The 19,864-nt window shown below is 48.7% G+C and overlaps 1 protein-coding gene across 5 annotated transcripts in view; it reads left to right on the forward strand.

The window, feature by feature from the left end:
• The window catches only part of LOC141579866 (SH3 and PX domain-containing protein 2A-like), a 267,812-nt gene that overhangs the window by 13,197 nt on the left and 234,751 nt on the right, over positions 1–19,864 (forward strand). For 3 of the 5 annotated variants that reach the window (XM_074392497.1, XM_074392495.1, XM_074392496.1), the window contains exon 2: positions 12,301–12,393. The exons of the other annotated variants lie outside the window; for them this stretch is intronic. In XM_074392497.1, the coding sequence (XP_074248598.1) occupies positions 12,301–12,393 (93 nt within the window). The remainder of the gene's footprint in view (positions 1–12,300; positions 12,394–19,864) is intronic. 5 annotated transcript variants of the gene reach the window in all.

Here is a 19,864-nt window from a genome sequence, read left to right on the forward strand (position 1 = left end):
AGTTGAGGGCAAGAGGAAGGGGACAGAGCATTGGCAGCCTCCATTGCATGGGCTCTGACTCTGAAGCTGGCTGCGAATCACAGCGCTGCCACTCATTAGCTTGTTTCACTTGGCCAAGTTCCTTCACCTCCATGGGCCTCAGTTTCCTAATCAGTAAAATGGGTATAATACTACTATTACTACACCTAACTCACATGGTTGTTACTCATATGATAACTGTTCTATAAGTGGCACTGTTGCCATCACCATTGTTATCATCCTTCTTGATTTTGCTCGGTTTCTGCCATCTCCTGGAAGCTTACCTGACCTCTCATCTTAAAATAATATTTCCAGTCTATGAATTTTTTTTTGGAGCTGGGGGGCACAGAGTTTTGCTCTGTTGCCCAGGCTGGAGTGCCGTGGCATGATCTTGGTTCACTTCAACTTCCACCTCCCGGGTTCAAGCGATTCTCCTGCCTCAGCCTTCCAACTAGCTGAGACTACAAGCATGCGCCACCACGCCCAGCTAATTTTTGTATTTTTGATAGAGACGGGGTTTCACTATGTTGACCAGGCTGGTCTTAAACTCCTGACATCATGATCCGCCTGCCTCTGCCTCCCAAAGTGCTGGGATTACAGGCATGAGCCACTGCGCCTGGCCTGAGTTTTTATAATGTTTATTGTTTTACCTCTCATTTAACACTTACCAAGAATGATCTTGGATTGTTCAGCCTTTGGCAAACTGATACTTACTCATATTCATTCGATCAGTGACTCATTCAGTCAATATTTGAAGGCTTAAGATGTGTCAAGCGCTGGGAACACAACAGATAAAAATCCCTGCCCTTTTACAGCTTACATTCTGGCGAGGGAAAGAAAACAGTAAACAAATGAACAGCACCCTGTCATTTGCAGCAACATGGAAGGACGAGGTCACTATATTAAGTGAAATAAGCCAGGTACGGAAAGACAAATACTGCTGTCCTCACTCATAGGTGAGAGCTAAAAAAAGTAAGTCTCACAGAGGTAGGCAAGAGTAGAGTGGCAGCCACCCGAGGCCAGGTGGGAGGGGTAAAGAGAGGCTGATGAATGGGTCCAAAAATACAGTTGGGTGGAAAGAATATGTGCTAGTATTTGATAGTAGAGTAAGGAAATTGTGGTTAACAATAATTTATTGCATATTTCACAATAGCTAGAAGAGAAGAATTAGAATGTTCCCAAATACAAATAAAAGATAAGTGAGGTAATGGGGAATCGCAGCGGCCCTGAAAATTACTGCACAGGTATCCAAATATCACATGTGCCCCCAAAATATGTATAACTATAATATATCATTTAAAAATAAGAATACAGCCGGGCGCGGTGGCTCAAGCCTGTAATCCCAGCACTTTGGGAGGCCGAGGCAGGTGGATCACGAGGTCAAGAGATCAAGACCATCCTGGTCAACATGGTGAAACCCCGTCTCTACTAAAAATACAAAAAAATTAGCTGGGCATGGTGGCGCGTGCCTGTAATCCCAGCTGCTCAGGAGGCTGAGGCAGGAGAATTGCCTGAACCCAGGAGGCGGAGGTTGCGGTGAGCCGAGATCACGCCATTGCACTCCAGCCTGGGTAACGAGAGCGAAACTCCGTCTCAAATAAGAATCCAATAAAATAAACAAAAATAGGGCCAATACATAGTGTGTGAGACGGGGATGAATGGCACAGGGAGTACCGAAGCCAGGTGAGGGAGACAGGCGTGCTGGCGATGGTGCTATTTTGTAGAGGGTGGCCAGGGTCAGCACCACTGTAGAGGTGGCTTTTGAGTAAGACTTGAGGGAGGCCAGGAAGTGAGCCCTGAGGCTATCGGGGGAAGGTGGTTGAGGGAGAGGGGACAGCGGGTGCTAAGGCACTGGGGTGGCTGGTGTGTCCTGAATGGAGGAGAGAACAGCAGGCCGTGGGGTCAGATAGGGAAAAGGGCCACGTCGAGCTTTGTAACCCTCTGCTCAGCAGTGAGGCCTCATGATGACCTATTGGAGACTGAAGCTGGCCAAAACACTGCCAGAGAAGTGGCTTCAAGGACTGCTTGGGGCTTGACCCTGATGCCCTAAAAGAGCCCTTCTGGGGAAACACAGTCTCCATCAGCAGTGTCATGGGTAGGAACTCCAGGGCCCCAAAGGCAGGGTACACACCAGGAAGTTTCACCAGCTGAATGTTAGTTTTGTGCCTACTGTGTGCAAGACACTGTTAAAAGCAGTCCTCCAGCTGGGAGCCAGGAGAAGGGTTGGAGAGTGAATCCTTGCAAAACCAGCGACCACCACATCCTTTCATCTTTAACACCCCTCCTCATGCTGGCAGAGGGTCTGGATTATGCTGTGTCCTTGATCAGTGTGATAAATCCCTGGACAAAAGCTTCATTCTACTAAAGCCCCTTCTTCCCCCGCCCCACTCCTAATTTTTACCAAAGCTTCTAACTTACAGTTGCTGAAGTGATTGTTAGAAACTCAAAACACATGTTCCTATCAGCATTATATTGTAAATGGTGTTCAGATTCTCAAGTCAGCTCACCGAAACTTTTCTCATCCTCAGAGTAGATAGAGTTGTATCCCTGACAACCAGAAATCTCTAGTTCACCTACAGCGTAGGCTAACCTGGGAGCCTAAACGCTGTGTGTAACGTCCAGGGAAACTGTCTTCCTTTGTTCACATTGAGACGGAAACTCCAAGGCTACATAACAATAACAACCATAACAGCAGCACGAATGGTAAGCACCTCACTCGTTTAATCCTTGCAACAGACTATGAGAAAAGCACTATTATGGTCCTTCCTTTACTCGGAGAGGACAGAGGCGGAGAGAGATGCATTTGCCAGTCGTCACAAGCTAGGAAGGGGCAGAGCGGGGTTCAGAGCCAGGCGGTGGGACTCCAGAGTCCTTCGGGAAACCTCTTGATTCCTGGCCTTCCGGGGAATCCCGCCAGCCAGCCTTACTGCAGCCCAGGGTGGCTGCCTCTAGACCTTATGTGCAGGACACTTGTCATTAGGTGTTAACAAGCTTCGGAGTAAGGGAACAAAAGCCATGGGCGGCCAGTATGAGCAGTTTCTCTTCCTTCTCCCAGACAGGAAAAACCATTTGTTTCCGGAACCCGACACTGCAGGGGGTGGGCTTGGTGTCTGTGGCTGCCTTCCTGGGCCATTTACAAGGGCAGCACAAGGGCCTGGGAAGGGGGCGGGGCCGGGGTGGCGATGTGTTTGTTGGTGGGAGCTAGATTAGGGTGTCTGGCAAGATGTTTTTGACACCTTGACCATTCCACTCAGTGAAACCTAACAGGTGGCCAGGCTGTTGCTTTAGCTGGAAGCGGGGGCAACCTCTCCACCCTGCCCCGTTCAGTTTATTGTTGGAAGGAGATGGATCCTAACCAGTCCTTCCCTCTTCCCTGGCCCCAAAATAAACAGCAGCTGTTGTTGACGCCATCATCTCTGCCTCTGCCAGTCTGTCAGCAGCCCCGGGCTCTTGCCTGGCCTTGCCCTTTTGGGTTTGATGGCACAGGGCATTGGGGCCCTTTAGCTTTGCCCTACGGAGCCTGCCCTGCTGACCAGCTGGTGTGCCCTGGTATGCCCTCTCCCAGGACTGGTGGTTGCCCACTGGCACTGTCCCCTCCAGCCCTGTAGTGAGGCATGTGTGCATGATGGTTGCAAACTCGGGCTCCAGAGTCTGACATCCGTTTGCCCCCTGGTTCTGCTGCTTAGCTGGTGACTTTGGGGAGGTGGTTTAATGCTGAGCCTCAATTTCCTTCCCTGTAAGGGCAACTGTTAGTATTTGTATCACAGGATGTTGTGAAGATTACCTGGAGGGAGCCGACAGCCTGATGGGAATCCCAGCCTTGCCACTCAGGGGCTGCGTGACCTTGTGGGAGGGGCTGTGTGGCCTTTGGGGAGGGGCGGCATGGCCTTGGGGGAGGGACTGTGTGGCCTTAGAGGAGGGGCTGCGTGGCCTTGGGGGAGGGGCTGTGGCTCTCTGTACTTCAGTTTTCTCTTTTGTAAAACGTTGATAATAAAAGCATCTCTCAGGGTGGTGATGAGGATGGCATGGGTTAATTAACGTAAAACACTGAAAACACTGCCAGGCACAGAGCAAGAGCTCAGTGACTGGAACAGCATATGCTCTCCCTGTCAGTGAAGGCGGAGCATCCCCCAAAGAATGCTTCGCGTGTGCTTGTCCAGAGCGGACACAACTCCTGTTCACCTAACCTGACTTTTGGGTCAGTACTGCTGAGCTAATTTGCTCGGCCTCGAGTCAAACCTGTGGTTAGAACTTGCACTTCAGGGTTTCGGGTGCTGGTGCAGCTGGTGATGAAGGAGGATGGAGGCGTGAAGAGAGTTGGGATTTCTGTTCTACTTGGTAGTGGTTCTGCTGATGTAATGTAAGAAATGGAACTACGTCCACGGCCAAGGGCCACCTTCCGAGCTGGCGAGCAGATCCCACGCGGGGCTGACCATTTATCTGTGCTGATGTGCAGGCCCCAAGACGTTCTTCTAGATCTGTATGTGTGTCGGCGTTCTGGAACCCTCCGTGTGGGCTGCAGCTGGGGCCAGCTCACCTCTCCCTGGCTCCATACTCTGGGAAACTCTGTCTTTGGCTTTCCCCCTCTATTTTGGAAAGATTGTACTGGGAACCCCCATTAGAGCAGCCAAATGGAAAAATCTTCATTCTCAAAAAGAAAAAAATAAAGTCTTTGGCCCAGATTGTGTTGGCTGCAGTGCCGGGTGCCATTCCTAGCAAATACCACCCCCACCCCTTAGGACTGACTGTTACTCGGTCTTTCCAGGAGCCCAATCCTGTAGGAGAGGTGGCTGGCCATGCTGTTTTGCCTCCCTGGCCTTTGTCAATCCTTGCCCAAGGAGAGAGGGCAGTGGTAGCTCCATTCCCAACATTTGGGGTGCTGCCTTCTGATAAGTGAAGAGAATGGTCTGAACCTTAGAGAGGAAAGCAGCAAAGTAGTTCAGAGTGGGGGTTCTGAAACCAGACTGCCTGAGTTCAGATTTCAGCTGTGCCATTTATTGCTGTGTGGCCTTGGGCAAGTCACTTGCCCCCTCAGTGCTTGGATTTCCTATTCCGGAATATGAGGATAATAGTACCTTCCCCATAGGGTCGTTGGGAGGATTAAATGTCATTGATGGCGAAAGCCCTGCTAAGGCGCCTGGTGCGGAGTTAGTGCTCTGTGTTCCTGCTGTGATTTGCACCCACACCGCAGGTGAGTCTGCTTCCCATCAGCCTAGAGCCTCTGGGGGCTGACAGATATATATTTAGAGCCCTTGAAAGGGCCACATGGTGTTTGTGACGGAGGTGTCTCGGATGGAGCCTGTGGCATGTTCTAAAGGAAGGGCTAGTATAAAGATTCAGGCCAGCAGGGGATTTCCTAGCTGAGTGTCTGTGAGCAAGTCCGTCATTCTGGGGGCTCAGGTTCCGCGGCTAACCATGTCCATGCCTCCCCTGTAGGCTGGCTGCAGAATCAGAGAGAGCATGAAGCATCCGGGAGTCACTCTCCTTCATGGTGGCCATTCAAACAGCTGTGAGGTTTGGCGCGGGTGCCAGGAGGCAGCTCAGTGCGCCCCCACTCTTTCCCGCATTCTCCTCTCGAGAGCAGCCCTGAGTTGTGCGGGGCTGTGCATGCGGAGGGCGACGGTGTCTTCCGCAGGTGCCGTCTGTGTCCTAGTTTGCAGAGCTCCTCACATCTGTGCCTTCTCTGAGGGGTGCTGCTGGGAAGTGCTACAGGTCTCCTGCCTGTTTCACAGCCAAGGAAAGACTCAGAGAGGGCCCGTGACTCCGGGAAGTATGGTGGGCCCTGTTGAGGCCCCGCCCCGTGTCCCCTGGGCTCACCTGGGTCCACCTGCAGTGCCCCCGCTGTGGCATTCAGCACACTCACAGCTCCCCACCTCACCTCTCTGTGTGAGCGCTCCCTCCTTCGCCATGGCCCCAGGGAAGCATCCTCTGCCCAAGTGGGTGAACCTGAGATGGGGGCGAATTGTCATCCCTGGAACCCATCCTTAAGTGGTGGGGAATGGGAGTTATCAGCCCGGATCCAAGACCTTGTCTTAGGGTCGGCTTCAGGAGGAACCCTACTAGGATAGCAAACTTCTCCTGCTAGCAAGTGGTGGAGCCAGGACTGGAAACCTCTGTCTGGGACTCCCAGGTCCCTATACCAGGCTGCGTGTCTGGAGGTTTATGGGTTTCTTGTTACAGAGGAGTCAGACAAGAAACGTCTTTGGTGAGGTCTTCTTGCTGGTAAGAGGGCACTTTTCCAGAGTGGGTAAAAGAATAGAGGGCTGAAGAATATTTGATAAGTACAATAGCTTCTAGGGGCCCACCGGGGAAGGGCTCAGTCAGTACCAACGTGGCGGGCGAGCCTTGGAAACAAGGGAACTGAGCCTTACGTGGACTTGCCTCAGGAAAGAAACAAACAAGAGACTTAGGGCTAATAGAAATCTGATATCTTCATCCATGCCTCGTCAGGCTGGGAGGAGCAGCATCAGGAGGTGTGTAAGGAGACGGAGAGGGACTGCCGGCTGCTGTGCCCAGGTGCTAGGTGACATACATGAGCAGGACACTGCTTGTTTGTAATAAAATTCCCTCGGTAAAATCTGGCTAGTTGGCAGAGCATTGGACAGAATGAACATGAAAGCTTCTTGTGACGGTGTTTGAAATTGTGGCAATGCTAGCATATCCTTAGAGATGGGGAGAGCATCTTTAAGAAAACAAGGGAGAAAAGAAGAAGGGGTGTGTGTGTGTGTGTGTGTGTGTGTACATCTCTGTGAGAGTGAAGTGTGTGTGCCCCTGTGTGTTGGGGAATGTTTTTTTTTTTTTTTTTTTTTTTTTTGAGACGGAGTTTCGCTCTTGTTACCCAGGCTGGAGTGCAATGGCGTGATCTCGGCTCACCGCAACCTCCGCCTCCTGGGTTCAGGCAATTCTCCTGCCTCAGCCTCCTGAGTAGCTGGGATTACAGGCACACGCCACCATGCCCAGCTAATTTTTTATATTTTTAGTAGAGATGGGGTTTCACCATGTTGACCAGGATGGTCTCGATCTCTTGACCTCGTGATCCACCCGCCTCGGCCTCCCAAAGTGCTGGGATTACAGGCTTGAGCCACCGCGCCCGGCCGGGGAATGTTTTATGTGTATAGATATGTCCGTGTGTGGGTTTGAGTGTGGAATGTGTGTTGGGGATGTGTTGTGTGTGTGGATGTGTCTGTCTGGGTTTGAATGTGGAATGTGTGTGTTGGGGATGTGTTGTGTGTGTGGACATGTCTGTGTGTGGAATGTGTGTATTGGGGATGTGTTTGTGTGTGGATGTGTCTGTGTGGGTTTGAGTGTGGAATGTGTGTGTTGGGGATGTGTTGTGTGTGTGTGGATGTGTCTGTGTGGGTTTGAGTGTGGAATGTGTGTGTTAGGGATGTGTTTGTGGGCGTGTCTGTGTGTGGGTTTGAGTGTGGAATGTGTGTGTTGGGATGGGTTGTGTGTATATAGACATGTCGGTGTGTAGATGAGTGCAGAGTGTGTGTACATGTGTGCGCTGGGGACTATGTGTGTGTGTAATAAAAGCTGCTGCATCACTGTCCAGCAGGCATATTCCTGGGACAATGTTTTATCCTTGAGAGCTCCCTATGGTCAGGCTAAGAGGTCCAAGAATACTTAGATTTTGGTATAAAAGGTTCTCATAAATCCTCGCATATACTGACAATAACCACCTTTGATCTTTTCCTCTGCCTCTTTGGTGCCAGGCAGGTTTCCACAGACCTCATTTCATGTTCTCAAAAAAGACTGTTTCTTTCCTTTATAGATAAGAGGACTTAGAATCAGAAAGGCTGAGTCACTCATTCAAGGTAGCACAACTAGGAAGAAGTGGACCCGGGATTTGACCAACCTTTACTCCACCCTTTACTGGTTCCTCATCCAGTGAAGGGGGAGCTTGGTGAGATTCTGCCAAGCCTTTGTCCATGCCGAAAGGGGCCTCCCTCTCCACCCAGGGCAGGCTTCAGTGAAGGCCAAGGAGGAAGCGTAGGGAGCAGAAGGTACTGAGGCCTGGCTGTATGGACGATAGAGCAGTGCAGGCGTGCTGTGAGGACCTGCTTCAGGGAAAGGTTGTTGTGACCCAGAGGAGGGCAGAGCTGCAAGGGAGACTGTGGAAAATCAGGGAAGGCGTGAGGGAGGAGCAAAAGCCCAGGACATCCTGGAGTTCTCCCCCTGGGCCTCCAGGAGAAGAGCCTGTAGAAAATTCTAGCTGGGTAAGGAATTTTACGTCTAGCTTTCGTGCCCTGTGACCATCTGTCAACCTGTTTGTTTGCGCGGTCTGATTTCTCCACTGTGCGAAGCTTACGTGTCCAGGTGTGTGAGGATGGGCGAGGCAGATCCGTCCATTGCTAAGCGATTTCACTTCGGATAAGAGAATGGCAGAAAAACAGACCTTCCCAGTCTGGATTCCTGGAAGGGATCGCGGGTGGACAGTTTCGTCAGTGTGAGTTCTTGGCAGACAGAGGCACTGGGGCCACTGGGGTTGCCTGGCTGCTCCCACCCCTGCGAGCTCACGTCAGAACAGTGGGAAATCCCACGGAAGCTGCAATCCCAGACTCTGCATGGGGCATTTGGGATTCACTCCCGGCCTGGGACTTTCATATTGGTTCCCAGAGCTGCTGGGAGAGGGCTTCCTGGTACCTAGCCAGCTTGTGACTCCAAACAACTGCTTGAAAGCAGACAGCTTCTGCCAGTGTCTCAAAGAACCTTAAAGGGCCACCTCCGCCCCACCTGTTGCCCCTACATCAGCTAAGGTGAACTCTGGGAGGCAGGTGGACTCACTCAAGGCAGCCCGAGCAGCACAAATGTTGAAAAATTACCCTACAATAAATTCCCAGGCCCAGAACTATTAAGATAAGTGTCAGCCTAATACGGCATCAACTTGCATGTTGATTCAGCCGTCTACTGACTTAGGTTAGGATGTGGTGGCTATGTAGTGATTACGGGCTGCAGGGCTGCTGGAGAGAGTAGGAGTTCACCACCAGCCATGTGACTTTCAGCAAACTGCTTAACCTGCCTGGGCCTCAGTTTCTTCGTCTTTAAAATGAGGATAATGTAGCACAAACTCCTAGAGTTGGTGGCTGGCATAAACGCAATATTAATGGTAAAAACACTGGAAAGAGTAGGCACGTGGCACCCCCACTCTCCTCCCTGAGTGGTGGCCCATCCCATGCAGTTGACTTCCCTCCCTTTTTGGAACAGCTTTATTGAGATACAATTTCCATACCATACAACCAACTCACTTCAAGAGTATGATTCAGGAGTTTTTAGTATATTCAGAGTTGTGCAGCCCCCACAGTCAATTTTAGAACATTTTCATGAGCCCCAAAGAAACCCTGTACCCTTTAGCCGTCCCCTGTGACCACCACCCTAAGCAGCTATGAAACTGCTTTCTGTCCCTGTGATCTGGCCTGTTCTGGACATTTCATATCATGGAGTCTCTGGTGGTCTCTTGTGACTGGCTTCCTTCACCAGTATAACGTTCTCATCTACCGTCAGCTCCTTCCTTGGCTTGTGGGGTGAGCTGGATTCCTTCCGTGTGGCGAGGGGTCCTGGACACAGCCACTCCCCTTGGCCCTTACAGGGCTGGCTTCTGCTCCTGAGTTCAGGTTCCATGAGAGTGCTTCCTCCTGTCACCTTGCAGAGAGTGTGGATTTTCTCCCCTGCCCCAGCTCCTTAAAGCTGGCCAGAGCTGGGTCTTTCAGGAAGTGTCGGACTCTCCTGCAGTTATTCCCATGACTTCCTCTGGCCTGGTGAGAGATCTGGAGGAGGGGCGGAAACTGGGCAGAGCCTTTGCTGCTATGTCCCCCAGGGACTTTCTTTCCGGGAGGGGGTGGGAAGAGAGAGACAAAAAAGCATCTTTATTTGTTTTTAATGTTGACTAACTCCCCAACCCCCTTACCCAGTTCTGGTGAAAGTTGCTGGGTTCCTGGTCACGTTCTTCCTTAAAAACACAGGGTCATGACCAGGCGCGGTGGCTCACGCCTGTCATCCCAGCACTTTGGGAGGCCAAGGCAGGAAGATCACGAGATCAAGAGATCGAGACCATCCTGGCCAACATGGTGACACCCCGTCTCTACTAAAAATACAAAAATTAGCTGGGAATGGTGGTGTGCACCTGTAGTCCCAGCTACTTGGGAGGCTGAGGCAGGAGAATTGCTTGAACCCGGGAGGTGGTGGAGGTGGCGTCACTGCACTCCAGCCTTGTGACAGAGCGAGACTTCATCTCAAAACAAAACAAGAAAAAAACAAAATTAACCCACAGGGTCATAGAACTTGTGTCTTAGTGGCAGCTGATAGGTAAGCGGCCAAGTGTTCCACACACAGAGTCCAGCTGTGTTTGCTTTTCCTCTAGCAAAGCAGGTCCAGTGCAAAACAAGTGAATTGTTAGGAGGCGTTCAGTTGCAAGTAACAAAATCCCAACTGAAATGATTTCAAGGCCGAGCGCGGTGGCTCAAGCCTGTAATCCCAGCACTTTGGGAGGCTGAGGCGGGTGGATCACGAGGTCATGAGATCGAGACCATCCTGGTCAACATGGTGAAACCCCGTCTCTACTAAAAATACAAAAACATTAGCTGGGCATGGTGGCGCGTGCCTGTAATCCCAGCTACTCAGGAGGCTGAGGCAGGAGAATTGCCTGAACCCAGGAGGTGGAGGTTGCGGTGAGCCGAGATCGCGCCATTGCACTCCAGCCTGGGTAACAAGAGTGAAACTCCATGTCAAAAAAAAAAAAAAAAAATGATTTCAAGCTATGTGAAAATTTATCATCTCACTTTTAAGGCAGTTCAGGTAGATAGGAATTGTAATTTTTTAAAAAACATTCCTCTATTAATGAATATTTAGATTGTCTTTTTTTCCACTCCAAACAATGCTGCTCTAAACATATATATCTCTCTCTCTTTGGGAACTTGAGCTACTATTTTTGTAGGATAAATTATTGAAGTGACTTTAATAAGAGAGGTTAGAATTTATGTCAGATAGGTCAGTTTACATTTAATTCATTCTTCTATACCATCTGTATCTATATCCATCAAATGAGGAGTGATGTTTACAGTGAAGACAATTGTGGATCCCTCATACCTATGGAATCACTTCAGGAACATTGTATTATTTTGCATTTTTTCCCATTTATGGCTGGGCAGCAGGCTAAAATAATGTTCAGATGGAAAAGATATAACATAAAGGGCTTCCTGGTTAACCACCAGATATTTGGAATGTTCTATATTCTTGAGTGCCATAGTTAGCAATTTTATTCAGGAGATTTTGTGATTTGCTGTCAGAAAGTACAGGATGAAAAGTCTAATAATGCTAAGTGTTGGTGAGAATATGGGGAAGTGGAAACACTTAAGCACTGTTGGTACTTAAGTAGAAGTTTAAGTGGTTTAACCCCTTTGGAAAACAATTGGCAATATCTAGTAATTTGAAAGTGAGCCACCCCCAGGAAGCCCCTGAGGCTGCCAGGTTCTGCTCTCCATAAGGACATCCCTCAGGTAAGAGAGCAGCCCACGGCCCCACAGTCAGACCTGTCCTCAAGATCACAGGGGGCATGACTTGTGGGGAGCTTCACCTTCAAATTGAGACCTGGTAGTTCTACTTAAGTGTATACTTTAGATTCTAGGGTATGGAGAAAATCTCCCAAATGCACATGAGAAGACATGTGCAGTGATTTTATTTGCAAGAGAAAAAAATTGCTCTATCAGTCAGAATGGGATAGGTTATGTTACAGGAACAACAGTCCCCAGATTCTATTTCTTGTTCATACTCCCTGTCCGTTGGAGTCCATAGAGGCTGCTGCTCATTGTAGACACTTGGAGACTGAGACTGGCAAAGGCTGAGAGTGCTTCCACGGTCCCTGGGGCATGGGGAGAGAGTGTAGCAGTGTCTGGTCGTGGCAATTAAATGCTTCTGTCCATGGAATATAATTCTACCATAAAAATGGAATGAAGTGCTGATTGATCCTGCAACCTGGGTGGACTTTGAAAACATTAGGTTAAGTGAAAGAAGTCAGACACAAAAGGCCACAGTTGTATGATTCTACTTATATGAAATACTCAGAACAGGTAAATCCATAGAAACAGGTTAGTTGTTTCAGGGTCTGGAAGTATTGAGGAATGGGGAATAACTACTAAGTGCCATGAGGTTTCTTTTGGGGGTGTTGAAAATGTTCTGGAATTAAATAGTGGTGATGTACTAGTTGCGTAATTCTATGAGTATACTAAAAAACATCGAATTGCCTACTTTATTTAATTAGTTAATTAATTTAATTTATTTTTGTAGAGACTGAGTCTCATGATGTTGCCCAGGCTGGTCTTGAATTCCTGTGCTCAAGCAATCCTCCCACACTGGCTTTCCAAAATGCTGGGATTACAGGTATGAGCCACCCTGCCCAGCCAAATTACTTTAAAATGGTGACTTTCATAGTATATGAGTTATACCTCCATTTTTAAAAACTATTTCTGTCCCAAAGTGACACATTTCATAGGCCAAAGAAGTCACCTGGCCACACACAACTTCAGGTTGTTGAGGAAGCACACTTCTATCATGTGTCTGGGAAGGAAAAGAATTGGAATATTCAGTGAATAGCCCTAATGGCTACCACTTGGAACAGTACAAATACCCACAAAAAAGGGATGGATAAATAAGGGATGAGATATTCACGGATGGAATTCTGTACAGTTAACGTGAATAAGATCTATAAGTGTCAACATGGAAAGACCCCCAAAACAATATTGAATGAAAAAGCAAGAAATGGAATATAATCTCCGATACCATTTATGTAAATCTGATTTATGCAAATATACATTTATGTAAATTAAAAATTATTCACGAAACAATAGTGTGTAATGAATGGTTACATATGTTTGTAGTAAAAGCAGGCAAACGCAGACCGGAAGGATACTTCACACCTGCCTTGCGTCGTGGCTGTCCCACCTAAAAATGTAGATGGTGTGCTGGTTCTTCTGACCAACTAATGAAATTCATCCTATTTTTCAATTTATTGCATATTCTCACCATTGCAAACACTTGTCCTGACTTATTTTTATTTTTTGTTTTAGCCCTCATCCTTACTCCTCTCCCTTTTCCCCTTAGCCATCCTCTCTAACTGGTAACCTAAGCCTGAGTGTCCTCAGTGTGCTGTTGGTGTAATTTATAATCTATATACATGGTATCATGCTATTTTGTTTGGTAATTTCCCTTTAAAAAAATTTTTTTTAAGTTTATTTATTTTTGAGACACAGTCTCGCTCTGTCACGAGGCAGTGGTGTGATCTCAGCTCACTGCAACCTCCACCTCCTGGGTTCAAGCCAGTCTCCTGCCTCAGCCTCCCGAGTAGCTGGGACTGCAGGTGTGCACCACCACACATAGCTAATTTTTGTATTTTTAGTAGAGACAAGGTTTCACCATGTTGGCGAGGATGATCTCGATCTCTTGACCTCATGATCTGCTGGCCTTGGCCTCCCAAAGTGCTGGGATTACAGATGTGAGCCACCACGCCTGGCCAATTTCCCTTTTTACTCAAAACTGTATTTATGAGATCCATCTAAGTGGTTGTATGCCTCTACTATATTGCTTCTGACTGCGGCATGGCATTCCATACCCACGTCCACCACACTTGACTTACTCGTTCTCCCTCTTGATGGACACTGAAGTTGCCTCCAACACCCCCTACTGCAGGCATTACAGCAGCAGACATCCTTATATATTGCAGCCCTTAAAACCTCCGCAAAGATTTCTCCAGGAGTGGGATTGCTACTGGAGGAGTAATAAAGCAGTATGGCAGTATTTACTCAAATGAAGTGTGTGTATGCATGGGGGTTCCCATCCCGCCCACATCCTCATCAATACTTGGTAGTACCCGGAAAACCTTCCAGGCTGTTGGCACTTCTCCCTAAGGACCGATTCAGCCTACGTTGGAAGACATGGTGAATTTTAATCTCTTCCCATCATTCCTTCCTGGCCTGTCTCCCTTGTCTGGAACGAAAGTTCTTTTTATAATTTCCTACCCAGTTCTCACTAATAGGACTAGAAACCTAAAACCTTCCTCCATTATCTTAAGAACTCGGCCAGCTTTTCAAAACTAAGCCTCCTTTGTTTTTCGACTTAATCTGAAATAAACCTTTCTTATCTTGTTTTCCTCTCTTTGCTGAGGGCCTGGAAGCCTCACTGGCCATTCTTGTGGATTGCTCCAGGATTGGCCCCTGAGAAGTATTGCTTCACCTGAGTCTACCCACAGTGGGAGTGGAGCTGCAGCCCTTCCCCGATGTCACCCAATCACAGAAGCCAGTTTTGGGATTTAGCTCTGTTTAAATTGGGGCCTGTAGCCTTGCTTGCAAATGGAAATAAGTTGGGCTTATTTGCCGGGGATAATTACAGGAAAAAGAATCCCACCTAATGCTACCCGACTTTTGGCCTGAGCCATTCAATGGATAATTAGTCCTAACTGCTCTATGAGGTCGTGCATTGCTGGAGTGGATCATTAACCGAAGTCTTGCCTTTTTTGTCCTTGCTTTTACTTTGCCTTGTCCCAGCAAGGCTTAAGCGTAGCTTTCGGTCCTGTGTTATGCATATATTACGTGTTTGTCTAATTTCTCCAATTACATTATAAACTCCGCACAGGCGGCATCACGGTCTTTCTTCCCCTTCCTGCAGGGCCTGCCTCCCTCCGTCCTTCCACTGCCTTGCTTCACGGAGCTTTACACTTAGCAGGTGCTCAGTAAATACTTGCTGGGTGGTTGACACAGGATTACATGTTAATCCATCATCTTCAAAGGCTAGAACCAGACCTATTTAAAAAACAAACAAAATCTTTCCTTTTAAAAGTGGCATTACCTTCTTACCCTCACAAACGTTCATTTTAGTCTCCTTTATTGCTTTCTGGGTTGGGGGGTCTTAAGGGAGTAACTCAGAGAGCCTCTTTAACTTAAAAGAGGCATCATAAATTACACCCTTTAAGAGAAGATCGGATGCCTGCGTGTCTCCCAGGAGTAGGTTAGGAGCACAGTATTCTAGATGGCTCCCTTGTTTGCCCCCCTGCCTGTCTGCAGGGCTGGCCTCCCACAGCAGTGTGTGGTATCTAGAGATCACCATTAAATAAACAGTCCCTTGAAATCACAACATTAAAAAGTGCTGTCTATGTATTGTACCAGGAGAGCTAAATATTATGGAAAAGGCCAAATATTTCCACTGTGTTAAGAAAATAAGAACCCGGCAGCATGGAACTTCCCACTCAGTAGGCGAAAGATGTGGTGGAGACTTCAAAAGGGTGGAAGAACCATCAAGACAGCATGAGCTGCAATGGGCGACTGCCCCATTAAAAAAAAGCAAGCGTGTGCGTATTTCATACGCAGCTGCAGAAGTCGCCACAGCACCTTTCACCTGGGAAATAAATGAATGCACCAATGTATGTATCATGCAATTGTCCAACTGTGACTGGGGCTGGTGGTGAAGTTAGGAGGAGAGAGGAGGAAGTACAGGACACAAACATTCTTTGTTCTCTAAAGACCCGAAAGGCAGATTCACAGGAAGAGATTCCTCATCGTGGTCTGAAATGAAGATAGATGCTTGACGGTAGGGCTGATGGCTATAGCAGAGGCCCTGCCCTTGGGATCTAGGCAGCATCTCAGCCAGGAGGGCTCCCTGACTCTCGAAGTGGAATATCTAAGTGATAAGATGTTGGGCTTCTTCCACCCACTTCCCACCACCAGGTAGAGCTTGTGAAGCCTTAAAAGGCTGTAGGGCCAGGCAGCCTGACTTTCGTGGAAAGAGACCCAGGAATCATCTTGTTTTAATTAAAAAGTTTGTTTGGGTTATCTCAGGGCTGCCCCCAGGGAGGATGATGCTTCCAAAGCTGACCAAGTTCTGAGCCACTGAGCTGCCCGCTTTAATGAGCGTGGGGAAGCTCCTTTGAGGAGTGGTGGTAAAATCGCCCACTGGACTTGCAACATGAGAATGTTGTTCATGAATCATCGGGAAGAACTCCCAGGTGTGGAGAATGGACTCTTGTTCCTTCGGCTGATTTGGGACCTGGCACTCACACTCGCTTACTAACTTTCTCTCCCTAGTGTAAACATTCGCCTCCTGCCTGGAGTCTGGCTACATACCCATCATCTCCATTACCCAAAATGCAAAAGCAGAGAACCGAAGCATCTAATTACATAGACTTCCCTCTCTCTCAAAAGATGTGCCAGGGCCTCTGCCTGTCATGCCAGGCCCTGCAGGGATAATGATCATGATCTCCAGCATTTGCTGAGCTGTAATTCTGCATAGGGAACCAGACCAGGCCCCGTGCGCCTTTCTAGAGCCTCACAGTGGTCCTCTGCCGGACACAACGGTTCTCCTCCACTCTTGTCATCCCCGTTTTACAGCTGAGGAAGCAGTGGCTCTGGCAGGTGTTGGGATGTCTGCCCATGGTCATGTAGACTTTGTGGCAGAGCTGGAATTCAAGCCTAGGCCCCGTGACGTTTCAGTACTGTTTTATCTGAGAACTGTGCAGAGATGGCATAGCCCCGCCTTCAGAACCTCAGAGTCTAGTTGTAGAGAGCACACCTCCTTGCATGGACAAATAATCCACCAGGCCCAGCAGAACTGGGTACCACAAACCATATGGGAAGTCTAGGAAGGAGCTGGAAGGAACTCACGGTGCACCGAGCATGCGGTGTGCCAGGCATTGTGCTATGTACCTTGTGTCCATGACCTCTTTAATTCTCAAAGCACTCTTGTGAGGTTCATTTTACAAATACAGGACTGAGGCTCCGAGAGGTCATGTAGCTTGTCCAACACCACACAGCTCATGGGTGGTGGAGCTGGGCCTGAACCCACATGTTTTTCTAACTCCAAACCACATTCTCTTTGCATGATACCATGATGGACACTCCATTTCAGTAGAGTTTCCAGGGAGTGAAGGCCTTGAAGTCTGGGTAAGAGATGAGAAGGGAGAGAGGAGGGAGTGAGCATTCTAGGCCGAGGCAAGTGGAAGAGGAGCGGGCTCGGGGAGCAGCAGGAAGTCCACCAGTCCCTCCCACAAGTGGCCCCGTTTTTATAACCATCCCAAATACGTCGCCTTGGTGTACGCGAACTTGCTGAGGGCCTGCCTAGTTTCTGTGGCTCGGAGGCGGTGACATCTCCCTCCCACCTCTCGTCCACCCTGAGCTCCCTGGCTAATTTATTCATTGTGGTCATCTGCAAAGGTTGTGGACCTGTCAGGATGACACATTTGCCTTGGGACATCCTCATGTAGAAGGAACTAGATTCATCCCTCGATCACTCCCATGCCCTCTGTGTCTCCCTGCCTCATTCTACAAATTACCCCTCCATTAGCCCCAAAGCCCTCTCCAGGCAGGGGTTCCTAATTGCCTAATTGTGACCATGCCACCCCTTGCCAGCCTTATGAAAAGCATGGCCATGTCCATTATCTCATCTCATCTTTCACTCTTCCAACCAGCATTTATTAAGTGCCTACTGTGTGCCACCCAGCGTATGAGGTGCTGAAGATTTGCGGGTGAACCAAAATAATTTCATGCCTGGAGAGAAGGGAGGTTACAGAGCAGCTGGGATGACATGTTAGCCAGAGTTACAAAGTGCCCGCTTCTAAAGTGTGCTCGAGAAGGAATTACACTCACTAGGGGGAGAATTCTAGCGTCGGGAGCCAGTTCCATCAGAATCCTGGGCTCCTCTGTCTCCCAGGGTCTGCTTGTTTCCCAGTAGGGCTGAAGCTGTCTGATCACCTGCAGGAGCTGGGGAATGTGCAGGAGGCCTCGGACGGAGTTCTGGGCTGTCTGGAGCGAATATGTAAACAGGTGGAGCCTCCTTAAGGAAACCTGAGAGGCAGCACCACACAGTGGAAAGACCAGCTTTGGAGTCCAACAGACCTCGACATGCACCTGGGTTTACGTCCGTGTGACCTTAGGCAAGTCACAGAACCTCTCTGAGCCCAAGTATCCTCGCTTGAAGAATAGGGATGATGCCTGAAACACCTGAAATGGCCAGCCAGGAGCCCAGCACAGGGTAACCTGAGCAAACATGGGCGTCTTTTATCAGCTAGAGGTCACGAAACTCGGTGTGCAAAGCAGGCCAATTTGTGATTTAATTTACAAGAGCTCTCATTTTTAGGAAAAAACTTGCTGACAATACTTTCATATGGGGAGCTCCTCTTACGGCTTGAAAAATAAAATAATTGGTTTTGGATGCTGTGTTTTACCCGGGAGTGAGCACCCTATTCTCAGCTTCATACGGAACGTAGCCAAGTGTGTCCGTGCTGTCTGGAAGGAGAGTCTCTAGGAGCATGCCACAGGACTCTACTCTCTGTCTCTGACCTGGAGTGTTGATCAGTGACTTGGATGAGATTTCGATGGCATCCTGTTCACATTTGTAGGTGACCAGGGAGGAAGGAGAGAGAGTGCTTAGAACCGAATAGGTATAAATGTAATGAGTTTTGAATGAACAATCCAAAAAGGAAATTATGAAAGCATTTCCATTTTGACTAGCATCATAAAGAATAAAACATCCACTTCTTGCAAAATTGAAACTCTGTATCCATTAATTAATAACTCCCCTTTCCCTTCTCCCTGCAACGCCTGTTAACAGCCATCATACCTTGGGTAAATTCTCAATAAATGATACTGTCCTGGGGGGAAAAATAAATAATGGACCCTGATGGAATCAGTGGCCTAAGTGCAGGCAGCACTAGCTTTGGTTTTCATGGCCGCGGGTGTGTGAGGTGTCAGGGTTGGGGTTGTTTGCGAGCCAGCAGAAGGCGGCAGTTTGAATGCCTCTCCAAATCCTGGGGATGCATTCACAGAATTCACATTTCTTGGAATGCATTCATAGACGTTTAGGATTTAGAAAGTTTAGAGAGAGGCCGGGCACAGCGGCTCAGCACTTTGGGAGGCCAATGAAGGTGAATTACTTGAGCCCAGGAGTTCAAGACCAGCCAGGATAACTTGGCAAAACCCTATCACTACAAAAATACAAACATTAGCCGGGCGTGGTGGTGCACTCCTATAATCCCAGCTATTCAGGGGTCTGAGGCATGAGAATTGCTTGAACCCAGGAGGTGGAGGTTGACATGAATAGAAATCGCACCACTGCACTCCAGCCTGAGTGACAGAGTGATACTGTCTCTCAAAAAAAAAAAAAATTTTTAGAGAGAGGGACGTGGTGAAATCTGCTTGCATTCGGCCCTCTCTGCCTGTCTACAGCTGGTCCACACAGGTGAAGGCTGGATTCAGCTCCCAGTGTACATTTATTTTATGAAAGCAGGATAGGAGGGCAGCCTGGGTGGTGGAGACACAGGACCGGTCACCAGAAGCCTCAGGAAGTGGGGCCGGTTATCCTCAAGCAGAGGCGATACCAGGAGAGGGGCTGTGTGGAATGTTCTCTCTGAAGAGAGGATTTTGATCCATTTTCTGTGGCCCCAGGGGCAGAACTAGTGGGTGTGGGAGGGCATTAGCAGGAAGCAGATTCCTATCAGGATAAGATGATGTTCTGACGGGCACATGCCCAGAGGCTCGGTGGACGCTGTGTGACTCCCCCTCCAGGCTGACCCAGCAGCCTCTGTGCTGGAAGCTGGAATTGATCGGGCAAGGGCTGAGCTTCGGACTGCTTCAGCATTCCTCCAAATAAACCTCCCCCAGCCTCAGTAAAGCCTAGAAAACAGAGAATATTAGAAGCTAAGGGAGAGCCTGCAGTCATTTCCCAACTCTGCCCTTCCTCCTGCCTTCCCATTTTAAAGACAAGGAAATCAAAGCCCCAGGCCACCGACAGAACCAAACTCCATGCCTGCCCCCTCTCCCCTTGGGGGCCCTGGAGGTTTCTGCAGAAGGAGGTGCCTGGTCTGAGCCAG

The sequence above is a fragment of the Saimiri boliviensis genome (assembly GCF_048565385.1).
Source record: "Saimiri boliviensis isolate mSaiBol1 chromosome 12 unlocalized genomic scaffold, mSaiBol1.pri SUPER_12_unloc_1, whole genome shotgun sequence".
NCBI lineage: Eukaryota > Metazoa > Chordata > Mammalia > Primates > Cebidae > Saimiri > Saimiri boliviensis.